Genomic DNA, 14,058 nt, shown 5'->3' on the forward strand with positions numbered 1-14,058 from the left:
CTACGGATGACGGTGAAACCATTGTGGGAAAAACCCCACCTGGTTCACTAATGTCCCTTTAGGGAAGGGGAAATCTGCCCGTCCTTACCCGGTCTGGCCTACACGTGACTCCAGAGGCCACACGGCAAAGTGGTTGACTCTCAGCTGCCCTCTGAAATGGCCAAGCAAAGCATTCAACTGAAAGGGTGACTCAGGATGAGCAATAAATGCTGGCCAGCCAGCGACACCCATTTCCCAGGAATGAATAAAGAATAATAAGAACATAAGAACATAAGAAATAGGAGCAGGAGTAGGCCATCTAGCCCTTCGAGCCTGCCCCGCCATTCAATAAGATCATGGCTGATCTGTCGTGGCTCAGTTCCACTTTCCCGCCCTCTCCCCATAACCCTTAATCCCCTCTCTTATCAAAAACCCATCAACCCGCTTCTTAAAAATATTTAGCGAGGCAGCCTCCACCACTTCAACGGGCAGAGAATTCCAGAGATTCACCACCCTTTGAGTGAAGAATTCCCACCTTCATCCTCTCTGCCTCTCTCTAAAGAGAGAGAGAATCTGGTGAGCTGGTGCGGTGACAATAATCTCTCCCTCGATGTCAACAAAACAAAGGAGATCGTCATCGACTTCAGGAAGCGTAGAGGAGAACATGTCCCTGTCTACCTCAACAGGGATGAAGTGGAAAGGGTCGAGACCTTCAGGTTTTTAGGTGTCCAGATCACCAACAACCTGTCCTGGACCACCCATGCCGACGCCAAAGTTAAGAAAGCCCCACCAACGCCTCTACTTTCTCAGAAGACTGAGGAAATTTGGCATGTCTGCTACGATCCTCACCAACTTTCAGAGAAGCACCATAGAAATCATTCTTTCTGGTTGTATCACAGCTCAGTATGGGCTCCTGCTCTGCCCAAGACCACAAGGAACTACAAAAGGGTCATGAATGTAGCCCAATCCATCACGCAAACCAGTCTCCCATCCATTGACTCTGTCTACACTTCCCGCTGCCTCGGGGAAAAGCAGCCAGCATAATCAAGGACCCCACACACCCCGGACATTCTCTCTTCCACCTTCTTCCATCGGGAAAAAGATACAAAAGTCTGAGGTCACGTACCAACAGACTCAAGAACAGCTTCTTCCCTGTCAGACTATCGAATGGACCTACCTCACATTAAGTTGATCTTTCTCTGCACCCTCGCTGTGACTGTAACACTACATTCTGCACCCTCTCCTTTCCTTCTCCCCATGTGCCCGCCCTCCCCATCGCTCTCTCTCCCTCGCTGGACTGAACCCTGGTTACCTGGTGGTCTTCGCCAGTGGTGAGCAGGCATTTACCCCCGGCAAGGTACCGCAGAGCAGTGATGGGACCCGCGTGGGCCCGGTAGCTGCCGGCCGGTGATCCTGAGGGGGCCGACCAGAGGCGCACATCTCCCAGTAATGAGGCCGAGGCCAGGTAGTCTCCCGATGGGGTGAAGGCGACAGCTCGCACGGAGGCCGGGTGTCCTGCAAGGACCTGGAGAGGCGGAGAGGGGAGGGGTCGGGGAGGCGGAGAGGGAGGGGTGGAGAGGCGGAGAGGGAGGGTGGAGAGGCGGAGAGGGAGGGGTGGAGAGGCGGAGAGGGAGGGGTGGAGAGGCGGAGAGGGAGGGGTGGAGAGGCGGAGAGGGAGGGGTGGAGAGGCGGAGAGGGAGGGGTGGAGAGGCGGAGAGGGAGGGGTGGAGAGGCGGAGAGGGAGGGGTGGAGAGGCGGAGAGGGAGGGGTGGAGAGGCGGAGAGGGAGGGGTGGAGAGGCGGAGAGGGAGGGGTGGAGAGGCGGAGAGGGAGGGTGGAGAGGCGGAGAGGGAGGGTGGAGAGGCGGAGAGGGAGGGGTGGAGAGGCGGAGAGGGAGGGGTGGAGAGGCGGAGAGGGAGGGGTGGAGAGGCGGAGAGGGAGGGGTGGAGAGGCGGAGAGGGAGGGGTGGAGAGGCGGAGAGGGAGGGGTGGAGAGGCGGAGAGGGAGGGGTGGAGAGGCGGAGAGGGAGGGGTGGAGAGGCGGAGAGGGAGGGGTGGAGAGGCGGAGAGGGAGGGGTGGAGAGGCGGAGAGGGAGGGGTGGAGAGGCGGAGAGGGAGGGGTGGAGAGGCGGAGAGGGAGGGGTGGAGAGGCGGAGAGGGAGGGGTGGAGAGGCGGAGAGGGAGGGGTGGAGAGGCGGAGAGGGAGGGGTGGAGAGGCGGAGAGGGAGGGGTGGAGAGGCGGAGAGGGAGGGGTGGAGAGGCGGAGAGGGAGGGGTGGAGAGGCGGAGAGGGAGGGGTGGAGAGGCGGAGAGGGAGGGGTGGAGAGGCGGAGAGGGAGGGGTGGAGAGGCGGAGAGGGAGGGGTGGAGAGGCGGAGAGGGAGGGGTGGAGAGGCGGAGAGGGAGGGGTGGAGAGGAGAAGAGGGAGGGGTGGAGAGGCGGAGAGGGAGGGGTGGAGAGGCGGAGAGGGAGGGGTGGAGAGGCGGAGAGGGAGGGGTGGAGAGGCGGAGAGGGAGGGGTGGAGAGGCGGACGGGAGGGGTGGAGAGGCGGAGGGGAGGGGTGGAGAGGCGGAGGGGAGGGGTGGAGAGGCGGAGGGGAGGGGTGGAGAGGCGGAGGGGAGGGGTGGAGAGGCGGAGGGGAGGGGTGGAGAGGCGGAGGGGAGGGGTGGAGAGGCGGAGGGGAGGGGTGGAGAGGCGGAGGAGAGGGGAGGGGTGGAGAGGAGAGGGGAGGGGTGGAGAGGAGAGGGGAGGGGAGGGGTGGAGAGGGGAGGGGAGGGGAGGGGTGGAGAGGGGAGGGGGAGGGGTGGAGAGGCGGAGGGGGAGGGGTGGAGAGGCGGAGGGGGAGGGGTGGAGAGGCGGAGGGGAGGGGTGGAGAGGCGGAGGGGAGGGGTGGAGAGGCGGAGGGGAGGGGTGGAGAGGCGGAGGGGAGGGGTGGAGAGGAGAGGCGGAGGGGAGGGGTGGAGAGGAGAGGCGGAGGGGAGGGGTGGAGAGGCGGAGGGGAGGGGAGGGGAGGGGAGGGGTGGAGAGGGGAGGGGAGGGGAGGGGTGGAGAGGAGAGGGGAGGGTGGAGAGGAGAGGGGAGGGTGGAGAGGAGAGGGGAGGGTGGAGAGGAGAGGAGAGGGGAGGGGAGGGGTGGAGAGGGGAGGGGAGGGGAGGGGAGGGGAGGGAGGAGAGGGGAGGGGAGGGGTGGAGAGGGGAGGGGAGGGGTGGAGAGGGGAGGGGAGGGGTGGAGAGGGGAGGGGAGGGGTGGAGAGGGGAGGGGAGGGGTGGAGAGGGGAGGGGAGGGGTGGAGAGGGGAGGGGAGGGGTGGAGAGGGGAGGGGGGGGTGGAGAGGGAGGGAGGGGTGGAGAGGGGAGGGGTGGAGAGGAGAGGGGAGGGGAGGGGTGGGGAGGGGAGGGGTGGAGAGGGGAGGGAGGGGTGGAGAGGAGAGGGGAGGGGAGGGGTGGAGAGGAGAGGGGAGGGGAGGGGAGGGGAGGGGAGGGGAGGGGAGGGGAGGGGTGGAGAGGGGAGGGGTGGAGAGGGGAGGGGTGGAGAGGGGAGGGGTGGAGAGGGGAGGGGTGGAGAGGGGAGGAGGAGAGGGGAGGGGAGGAGAGGGGAGGGGAGGAGAGGGGAGGGGAGGAGAGGGGAGGGGAGGAGAGGGGAGGGGAGGAGAGGGGTGGAGAGGGGAGGGGTGGAGAGGAGAGGGGAGGGGTGGAGAGGAGAGGGGAGGGGTGGAGAGGAGAGGGGAGGGGTGGAGAGGAGAGGGGAGGGGTGGAGAGGAGAGGGGAGGGGTGGAGAGGAGAGGGAGGGGGGGAGAGGGAGGAGGAGGGGAGGGGAGGGGTGGGAGGGGAGGGGGAGGGGGAGAGGGAGGGGGGGAGGGGGGGGGGGGGAAGGGAGGGAGGGGTGGAGAGGGAGGGGAGGGGTGGGTGGAGAGGGGAGGGGAGGAAGGGTGGATGGGGAGGGGAGGGGTGGATAGGGGAGGGGGGCGGGGCGGGAGAGGGAGGGAGGGAGGGGTCGGGGCGGAGAGGGGAGGGAGGGGTCGGAGAGAGGAGGGAGGCAGCAAGAGAGAGAGAGAGAGAGACAGCAAAAAACAACTGGGTGAGGTGGGTGTCAGATACGCTGAGGGGTGTGGGGGGGTGGGAGGGAGTACGGGCCCTCCCCTGATGCTCCATCCTCTCCCCCCCACCCCCGCCCATCCTTCGGAATAATCTGGACCGATCGGTCGAGCGGGCAAATCGATGGCAGACGCAGAACAGGAGCGAACCCAAGGCGGGCAGATTAAACTACACCTCCAGCTCAACGGCAACACCCAGACCCTCCCTCACCCACTGTTCCCCGCCATCGCCCTCCCTCCCTCCCTCCACCAGTCGTCTCCCCTTACCCCCCACTCCCGTTCTCCCCTCTCGCTGATACAGTCAGAATCTTCTCCCCCAGAAATGTCTAATACCAGGGTGGGGGGGGGGGGGGGGGGGGGGGGGGGGTGTGGCGGCGTGCACTTAAGGTGAGAGGGAGGAAAGTTCAAAGGAGACGTGAACAGCATAGAATCCCTACAGTGCAGAAGGGAGCCATTCAGCCCATCGACTCTGCACCAACCAGGCCCTATCCCCGTGCATTTACCCTAGATAGTCCCCCCCCCTCACCGACATTAAGAGACAATTTAGCACGGCCAATCCTCCTAAGGTTATTTTCTTTAGAGAGAAGGAGGTTACGAGGTGACCTAATTGAGGCATACAAGATGATCAGAGGGTTAGATAGGGTGGACAGTGAGAGCCTTTTTCCTCGGATGGTGATGGCTAACACGAGGGGACATAGCTTTAAATTGAGGGGTGGTAATTATAGGACAGATGTCAGAGGTAGGTTCTTTACTCAGAGGGTAGTAAGGGCGTGGAATGCCCTGCCTGCAGCAGTTGTGGACTCGCCAACTTTATGGGCGTTCAAATGGTCAGTGGATAGGCATATGGATAACATGGGAATAGTTTAGGTTAGAGGGTCATTAGATTGGTTCCACTGGTCGGCGCAACATCGAGGGCCGAAGGGCCTGTACTGCGCTGTAACGTTCTAACCAGCGTGTCTTTCGGACTGTGGGAGGAAACCGTAGCACCCGGAGGAAACCCGCGCAGACATGGGGAGAACGTGCAGGCTCCACACAGGCAGTGACCCAAGCTGGGAATCGAACCCGGGACCCTGGCGCTGTAAGGCAGCAGTGCTAACCCACTGCGTCACCATGCCACACATGAGGGGTAAATTGTTCTTTAGACAAGAGTGTCTAGGGGAGAAAAAAAAAAACCAGAGGGCATGGGTTAAGGGTGAAAGGAGAAAAGTTTAAAGGGAATATTAGAGTGGGGGTTCTTCACGCAGAGAGTGGTGGGAGCGTGGAGTGAGCTGCCGGATAAAGTGGTAAATGCCGGGTCACTTTTAACATTTAAGAAAAACTTGGACGGGTTCACGGATGAGAGGGGGTGTGGAGGGATATGGTCCAAGTCAGTGGGACTAGGGAAAAAATGGTTTGGCACAGCCAAGAAGGGCCTGTTTCTGAGCTGTAGCTTTCTACGGTAGGTGACTGGAACGCACTGATGGGGTGGTGGTGGTGGAGGCAGATACGATAGGGGCGTTTAGATAAGCACATGAACATGTAAGGGAGTAGATGGATAGGGAGCAAGGGCAGGCAGAAGGGATTATTTTAACTCGGCAACATGCTCAGCACAACACAGTGGGCCGAAGGGTCTGTTCCTGCGCTGTACTCTTCTGCATTCCCTGTCCCTCTCCCCTGACCCTCTCATGGGGTAACAGCACCACCCTCATTCTCACCTACGTTCCCCTCCCTACTTTTCCCCCCATTTTCCTCCTCTACCTGACAACTCACCCCCAAGACACGGGTGATACAGTGGTTGGCCCTGCTGTCTCATAGCATCAGGGACCCCAGGTTCGATTCCCGGCTCGGGTCACTGTCTGTGTGGAGTCTGCGCCTTCTCCCCGTGTCTGCGTGGGTTTCCTCCGGGTGCTCCGGTTTCCTCCCACAGTCCAGAAGACGTGCTGGTTAGGTGTCATTGGCCCTGCTAAATTCTCCCTCAGTGTAACCCGAACAGGTGCCGGAGTGTGGCGACTAGGAGATTTCCACAATAATCTCATTGCAGTGTTAAGGTCAGCCTACTTGTGAAAACTTGTAAATAGAACATAGAACACTACAGCACAAACAGGCCCTTCGGCCCACGAGTTGCGCCGATCACATCAACACCTACCAACCTACAGACCTATCTATAACCCTCAATCTCATTAAACCCCATATACTCATCCAGAAGTCTTTTAAAAGACCCCAGCGAGTTCGCCTCCACCACCACTGACGGCAGCCGATTCCATTCACTCACCACCCTCTGAGTGAAAAACTTACCCCTAACATCACTTCTGAACTTCCCTCCTTGCACCTTAAACCTGTGTCCTCTCGTAGCAACCATTTCAACCCGAGGAAATAGCCTCTGAGAGTCCACCCTATCTATTCCTCTCAACATTTTGTAAACCTCTATCAGGTCGCCTCTCAACCTTCGTCTCTCCAGGGAAAAGAGTCCCAGCTCCCTCTACCTAACTTCATAAGGCATGCCTCCCAGTCCAGGCAACATCCTTGTAAATCTCCTCTGTACCCTCTCAATAGCTTCTACATCTTTCCTATAGTGAGGCGACCAGAACTGCGCACAATACTCTAAATGAGGCCTGACAAGGGTCTTATAAAATAAATAAACTCCGACACACACGCATACATACACACACACACTCATACGCAACGGCCCAGTGGTATTATTGCTAGCCTATGAATCATTTTTTGGAGACCCGGGTTTGAATACCGCCACGGCAGACGGTGGAATTTGAATTCAATAAAAAATATCTGGAATTAAGAATCTGCTGATGACGGTGAAACCATTGTCGGAAAAACCCCACCTGGTTCACTAATATCCCTTTAGGGAAGGGGAAATCTGCCCGTCCTTACCCGGTCTGGCCTACACGTGACTCCAGAGGCCACACGGCAATGTGGTTGACTCTCAACTGCCCTCCAAGGGGCAACTAGGGATGGGCAATAAATGCTGGACCCAGACAGTGGACGCCCGTGTCCCAGGAATGAATAAAAAACAAACACGCACTCTCACACATACACACTCTCACTCACACTCCTCCTCTCCTCCCCCCTTCCTCACCCCCACCCCTCTCCGGTAACTCACCCTCACCACTCTGGCGGTCACCCAGTTCCAAATTCGGACCGTGCGGTCCCAGCTTCCGGTGGCCAGCAGCTGCCCCTCCGGGTGAAAGGTCACACAGTTGAGGGGGTGGGGATTGGTCAGGGTCACGTTGAGCTTCCCGGGGGTCACCGCCCAGACCTGTGAACGGATAAGATTTGATCTGATTTATTATTGTCACGTGTGTTGGGAAAGAGTGAAAAGTATTGTTTCTTGAGCACTATACAGACAGAGCATACTGTTCATAGAGTACATAGATTTATTATTGTCACATGTATTGGAATACAGTGAAAAGTATTGTTTCTTGTGGGCTGGACTGACAAACCATACCATTCATAGAGTAAATAGGGGAGAAGGATTTGATTTATTATTGTCACATGTATTGGGATACAATGAAAAGTATAGTTTCTTGCACGGTTATACAGACAAAACACACTGTTCATAGAGGACACAGGGGAGAAGGAAAGGAGAGAGTGCAGAACGTAGTATTACAGTCACAGCGAGGGTGTAGAGAAAGATCAACCTGGGTGGGTCCATTCAAAAGTCTGATGGCAGCAGGGAAGAAGCTGTATTCAAGTCAGTTGGTACGTGACCTCAGATTCTTCTAAGCTCCAGTGAGTACAATCCTAACCGAGTTAGTCTCTCCTCATATGACAGACCTGCCATCCCAGGAATCAGCCTGGTAAACCTTCGCAGTGCTCCCTCTGTAGTAAGGACATCCCTCCTCAGATAAGGACACCAAAACTGCACACAATACTCCAGATGTGGCCTCACCAACACCCTGTACAATTACAGCAAAACATCCCTAAAGTCAAATCCTCTCAATATGAAGGCCAACATATCACTTGCCTTCTTTACTGTCTGTGCACGTAGTTGGAGCGACTGATTCTCTCGAGGACACTAAGGCCTCGCTGAGCATCTACCTCTCTTAACTTACACCCATTCAAGTCATAATCTGCCTTCCTCTTATCGCTACCAAAGTGGATCGCACTCCATTCGAGGGGTAATTGGGAATGGGCAACAAAAGCTTGGATTTTGCCATCCCAGGAATCAGCCTGGTAAACCTTCGCAGTGCTCCCTCTGTAGCAAGGACATCCTTCCTCAGATAAGGGACACCAAAACCGCACACAATAAAGATCAAGGAAAATTACGGCACAGGAACTGGCCCTTCGACCCTCCAAGCCTGCACCGACCATGCTGCCCAACTGAATTAAAACCCCCTACCCTTCCGGGGACCATATCCCTCTATTCCCATCCTATTCATGTATCTGTCCAGACGCCCCTTAAAACTCACGACCATATCCGCTTCCACTACCTCCCCCGGCAACGAGTTCCAGGCACCCACCACCCTCTGTGCGAAAAATCTGCCTTGTACATCTCCTTTAAATCTTGCCCCTCGCACCTTAAACCTGTGCCCCCGAGTAATTGACTCTTCCACCCTGGGAAAAAGCTTCTGACTATCCACTCTGCCCATGCCTCTTGTAATCTTGTAGACTTCTATCAGGTCTCCCCTCAACCTCCATCATTCCAGTGAGAACAAACCAAGTTTCTCCAACCTCTGCTCATAGCTAATGCCCTCCATTCCAGGCAACATCCTGGTAAATCTTTTCTGTACCCTCTCCAAAGCCTCCACATCCTTCTGGTAGTGTGGCGACCAGAATTGATACATCAGGGACCTACCTTCACCGTTCTATCCCAAGAACAGGTGGCCAGATGTTTACCGTCGGGGTTTAGTGCGCATCCGGTAATCCGGTCGCTGTGACCCTCAATCAGCAGCAGCCTGTGGGAAAGAGTCAGAGAGGGGATCAGACTCCAGAACATAAATTTTACTCTGTATCTAACCCCGTGCTGTACCTGTCCTGGGAGTGTTTGATGAGGGGACAGTGTGGAGGGAGCTTTACTCTGTATCTAACCCCGTGCTGTACCTGTCCTGGGAGTGTTTGATGGGGGACAGTGTAGAGGGAGCTTTACTCTGTATCTAACCCCGTGCTGTACCTGTCCTGGGAGTGTTTGATGGGGGGACAGTGTAGAGGGAGCTTTACTCTGTATCTAACCCCGTGCTGTACCTGTCCTGGGAGTGTTTGATGGGGGGGGACTGTGTAGAGGGAGCTTTACTCTGTATCTAACCCCGTGCTGTACCTGTCCTGAGAGGGACAGGTTTACATCCACCCATGCAGGCAGCCAGTGTTAAGCTAGGGAGGTGAAGGGCATTGTGTAATTTAAGAACCTTGAGCACCTATAAAGAAAGACTGCTGGGACATAGAAACATCAAAAATAGAAGTAGGCCATTCAGCCCTTCCACTCTGTATCTCAACGTCACACTCCAGCACACTCTCCCCATGCCAATCAGAGTCACAGAGGTTTACAGCATGGAAACAGGCACTTCAGCCCAACTTTTCAACGCCCCCCAGATTTTAACCACTAAGCTAATCCCAATTGCCCGCATTTGGCCCATATCCCTCTATATCCATCTTACCCATGTAACTGTCTAAATGCTTTTTAAAAGACAAAATTGTATCCGCCTCTACCACTGCCTCTGGCAGCTTGTACCAGACACTCACCACCCTCTGTGAGAAAAAAGTTGCCCTTCTGGACCCTTTTGTATCTCTCCCCTCTCACCTTAAACCTATGCCCTCTAGTTTTAGACTCCCCTATCTTTGGGAAAAGATGTTGACCATCTAGCTGATCATTGCCCCTCATTATTTTATAGACCTCTATAAGATCACCCCTCAGCCTCCTACGTTCCAGAGAAAAAAGTCCCAGTCTATCCAGCCTCTTCTTATAACTCAATCCATCAAGTCCCGGTAGCATCCTAGTGAATCTTTTCTGCACTCTTTCTAGTTTAATAATATCCTTTCTACAATAGGGTGACCAGAACTGTACACAGTATTCCAAGTGTAGCCTTACCAATGTCTTGTACAACTTCAACAAGACGTCCCAACTCCTGTATTCAATGTTCTGACCAATGAAACCAAGCATGCTGAATTCCTTCTTCACCACTCTGTCCACCTGTGACTCCACTTTCAAGAAGCTATGAACCTGTATTCCTAGATCTCTTTGTTTTATAACTCCTCCCGACGCCCTACCATTAACTGAAGTAATTCACACCTTGAGAGTCCAGAAGTCTATTTCTTTCTTAAGTATATTCAGTGACTTGGCCTCCACAGTTTTGTGTGGTAGAGAATTCCAAAGCTTCACCACCCTCTGAGTGAAGAAGCTTCTCCTCATCTCAATCCTAAATAGCACACCCTGTATCATGAGACACTGCAATGAAGTTACTGTGAAAATGTCCTAGTCGCCACATCCCGGCGCCTGTTCGGATACACTGAGGGAGAATTTAGCACGGCCAATGACGCCAGCACGTCTTTTAGACTTTGGGAGGAAACTGGAGCAATTTGAGGAAGGCACAGTGGTTAGCACTGCAGACTCACAGCACTAGGGAGCCAGGTTCAATTCTTGGCTCAGGTCACCGTCTGTGCGAAGTTTGCACATTCTCCCCATGTCTGCGTGAGTTTCCTCCGGGTGCTCTGGTTTCCTCCCACAGTCCAAAGATGTGCAGGTTAGGTGGATTGGCCATGTTAAATTGCCCCTTAGTGTCCAAAGATGTGCAGGTTAGGTGGATTGGCCATGGTAAATTGTCCCTTAGTGTCCAAAGATGTGTAGGTTAGGTGGATTGGCCATGCTAAATTGCCCCTTAGTGTCCAAAGATGTGCAGGTTAGGTGGATTGGCCATGCTAAATTGCCCCTTAGTGTCCAAAGATGTGCAGGTTAGGTGGATTGGCCATGCTAAATTGCTCAAGTGTCAGGGGACTAGCTAGGGTCGATACATGGGGTTATGAGGAGAGGGCCTGGGTGGGATTGTGGTTGGTGCAGACTCAATGGGCCGAATGCCCTCCCTTCTGCATCATAGAATTCTATAGGCAGAAATATCTTAACATGAAGTCTTTGCACAGATTGAAGGAAACCAGGCTCAGCATACACAGGATCTCTGACGATAGAAGTGATAAGATGATAGAGGTGTATAAAGTGTTGAGAGGTATAGATAGGGTGGATTCTCGGAGGCTATTTCCCAGAGCTGAAATGGTTGCTACAAGAGGACACAGGTTTAAGGTGCTGGGGAGCAGGTACAGAGGAGATGTCAGGGGTAAGTTTTTCACTCAGAGGGTGGTGGGTGAGTGGAATCGGTTGCCGTCGGTGGTGGTGGTGGTGGTGGTGGTGGTGAACTCGTTGGGGTCTTTTAAGAGACTTCTGGATGAGTACATGGGATCTAATGGGATTGAGAGTTACAGATAGGCCTGGTAGGTAGGGATATGATCGGCGCAACTTGTGGGCCGAAGGGCCTGTTTGTGCTGTAGTTTTTCTACGTTCTATATCCAGCTCCCTTCTCGAAAACATACAATGTCTTGGCTTCAATTATTCCCTACAGGGAATTCTCCAGGCTGACCGCTCTCTGTTTGCACGTGTCTCCCCCACGCCCCCTCACCCCCACCACTTCACCGTTTTACCTGCAGCCATCCGCGAGGCTCCAAGCCTCGATCCTGCCGTCGAAAGACGTGACACAAAGTGCGGTCTCGCCCAGGAACGTGCAATCCGAGATTCCGTCACAGCTACTGGCCAGCGACCTCAGCTCCTAGAGGGGGGGGAGAGGCAAACAAAAGCTGAAGACCCTTGTCAGACCCCACTTGGAGTACTGTGCGCAGTTCTGGCCGCCTCATTACAGGAAGGATGTGGAAGCTATTGAGAGGGTGCTGAGGAGATTTACAAGGATGTTGCCTGGATTGGGAGGCATGCCTTATGAGGATAGGTTGAGGGGAGCTCGGTCTCTTCTCCTTGGAGAGACGAAGGATGAGAGGTGACCTGATAGAGGTTTATAAGATGTTGAGAGGAATAGATAGGGTGGATTCTCAGAGGCTTTTTCCCAGGGCTGAAATGGCCGCTACGAGAGGACACAGGTTTAAGGTGCTGGGGAGCAGGTACAGGGGTGATGTTAGGGGTAAGTTTTTCACTCAGAGGGTGGTGAGTGAGTGGAATCGGCTGCCGTCGGTGGTGGTGGAGGCGAACTCGCTGGGGTCTTTTAAAAGACTTCTGGATGAGTATATGGGATTTAATGGGATTGGGTGTTATAGATAGGTCTATGGATTGGTAGGTATTGATGTGATCAGCGCAACTTGTGGGCCGAAGGGCCTGTTTGTGCTGTAGTGTTCAATGTTCTATGTTTTAAAATCCGTTCACTTCCGCAGAAGGGGGCGATTCCTAACCAGCTCATAAGATTCTGACTTTTTTTTTAAGTTTATTCATTAGCGTCACGAGCAAGCATACATTCACACTGCCGAGAGGTTACTCTGAAAATCCCGCACTTTTGAATGGACCTACCTCGTATTAAGTTGACCTTTCTCTACACCCTATGACTGCAACACTACATTCTGCACCCTCTCCTTTCCTACTCTCTGTGAACAGTATGCTTTGTCTGTACTCCATCGCCCCCATTGCCACTGGCCCCTGTAGCCCCCACACCGACCGGACCCTAAGGCCCCCACTTTGACTTCATCTATTGGCCCCCACGCCAATGGACTCCATGGCCCCCAACGAGACTGTACTCTATAGCCCCATTGCGACTGTATTCTATGGCCCTCACTTTGACTTAATCTATAGTCCCCACAGCGACTGTAATCTATAGCCCCCACTGCGACTGTACTCTATAGCTCCATTGCGACTGTATCCTATAGTCCTCACTTTAACTTAATCTATAGCCCCCACTGCGACTGTACTCTATAATCCCCATGGCGACTGTAATCTATCGCCTCCCACGGCAACTGTAATCTATAACCCCCTATGGCAACTGTATTCCACAGTCCCCCACTGTTTCTGTATACCACAGCTCCCCATTGGGACTGTATTCTATTGTCTCCATTGTGACTATATTCACTGACGCAACCTTTCATGCCTGCACGCCTTAGCGCGAGTTCCTCAGTTAGTGGTGAACTTATTAATGGGGTGGCACAGTGCTTCGCATTGCAGCCCTACGACGCCAGTTACCCGGATTCAATGCCAGCCTTGGGTCACTGAAATGTGGTGTTTGCACCTTCTCCCCCGTGTCTGCTTGAGTTTCCTCCCACAGTCCGAAAGACGTGGACTGGTCATGTTAAATTGCCCTTTAGTGCCCAGAGATGTGTAGGTTAGGTGCATTGGCCATGCTAAATTGCCCCTTAGTGTCCAAAGATGCGCAGGTTAGGTGGATTGGCCATGCTAAATTGCCCCTTCGTGTCCAAAGATGTGCAGGTTAGGTGGATTGGCCATGCTAAATTGTCCCTTAGTGTCCAAAGATGTGCAGGTTAGGTGGATTGGCCATTGTAAATTGCCCTTTAGTGCCCAGAGATGCATAGGTTAGGTGCACTTGCGGTGTAAATACGTGGGGTTATAAGGATAGGGCTGAGGGGGGTGGGCCTGGGTAAGATGCTCTATCAGAGAAAGTCGGTGCAGACTCAATGAGCCTATTTGTCTCCTGCAGTGTAGGACAGTCTGATTCCTTTATCCACATTCACCTCACTGCCTGGAGAAAGGAATCTCCCAAGCTTCTAACTGAATTGGTCAGTCTCCCGTCTTATGCTTTTACAGAGAAACATAGAACAGTACAGGCCCTTCGGCCCTCAATGTTGTGCCCAGCTATGTCCAATCCCAAGATCAAGCTATCCCACTCCCTATCATTCTGGTGTGCTCCATGTGCCTATCCAATAACCGCTTGAAAGTTCCTAAAGTGTCCGACTCCACTATCACAGCAGGCAGTGCATTCCACACCCCAACCACTCTCTGAGTAAAGAATCTACCTTGGACATCCCTCCCATATCTCCCACCTTATAGTTATGCCCCCTAGTAACAGCTACA

At 54.4% G+C, this 14,058-nt stretch overlaps 1 protein-coding gene across 1 annotated transcript in view; it reads right to left on the reverse strand.

Annotated features, from left to right (window-relative positions):
• Nucleotides 1-1,291: 1,291 nt before the first annotated feature.
• The window catches only part of LOC145340291 (telomerase protein component 1-like), a gene marked incomplete at its 3' end in the record, with an annotated part of 53,180 nt that continues 40,413 nt past the window's right edge, over nt 1,292-14,058 (reverse strand). The window contains exons 19-22 of the mRNA XM_080184733.1: nt 11,682-11,806; nt 8,857-8,956; nt 7,162-7,317; nt 1,292-1,504 (exon numbers count right to left, since the gene is read on the reverse strand). Coding sequence (XP_080040859.1) covers nt 1,292-1,504; nt 7,162-7,317; nt 8,857-8,956; nt 11,682-11,806 — 594 coding nt within the window. The remainder of the gene's footprint in view (nt 1,505-7,161; nt 7,318-8,856; nt 8,957-11,681; nt 11,807-14,058) is intronic.

This window comes from Carcharhinus amblyrhynchos, unplaced genomic scaffold (assembly GCF_965287045.1).
Source record: "Carcharhinus amblyrhynchos unplaced genomic scaffold, sCarAmb.v2.hapA scaffold_902, whole genome shotgun sequence".
In the NCBI taxonomy this organism is placed as follows: domain Eukaryota; kingdom Metazoa; phylum Chordata; class Chondrichthyes; order Carcharhiniformes; family Carcharhinidae; genus Carcharhinus; species Carcharhinus amblyrhynchos.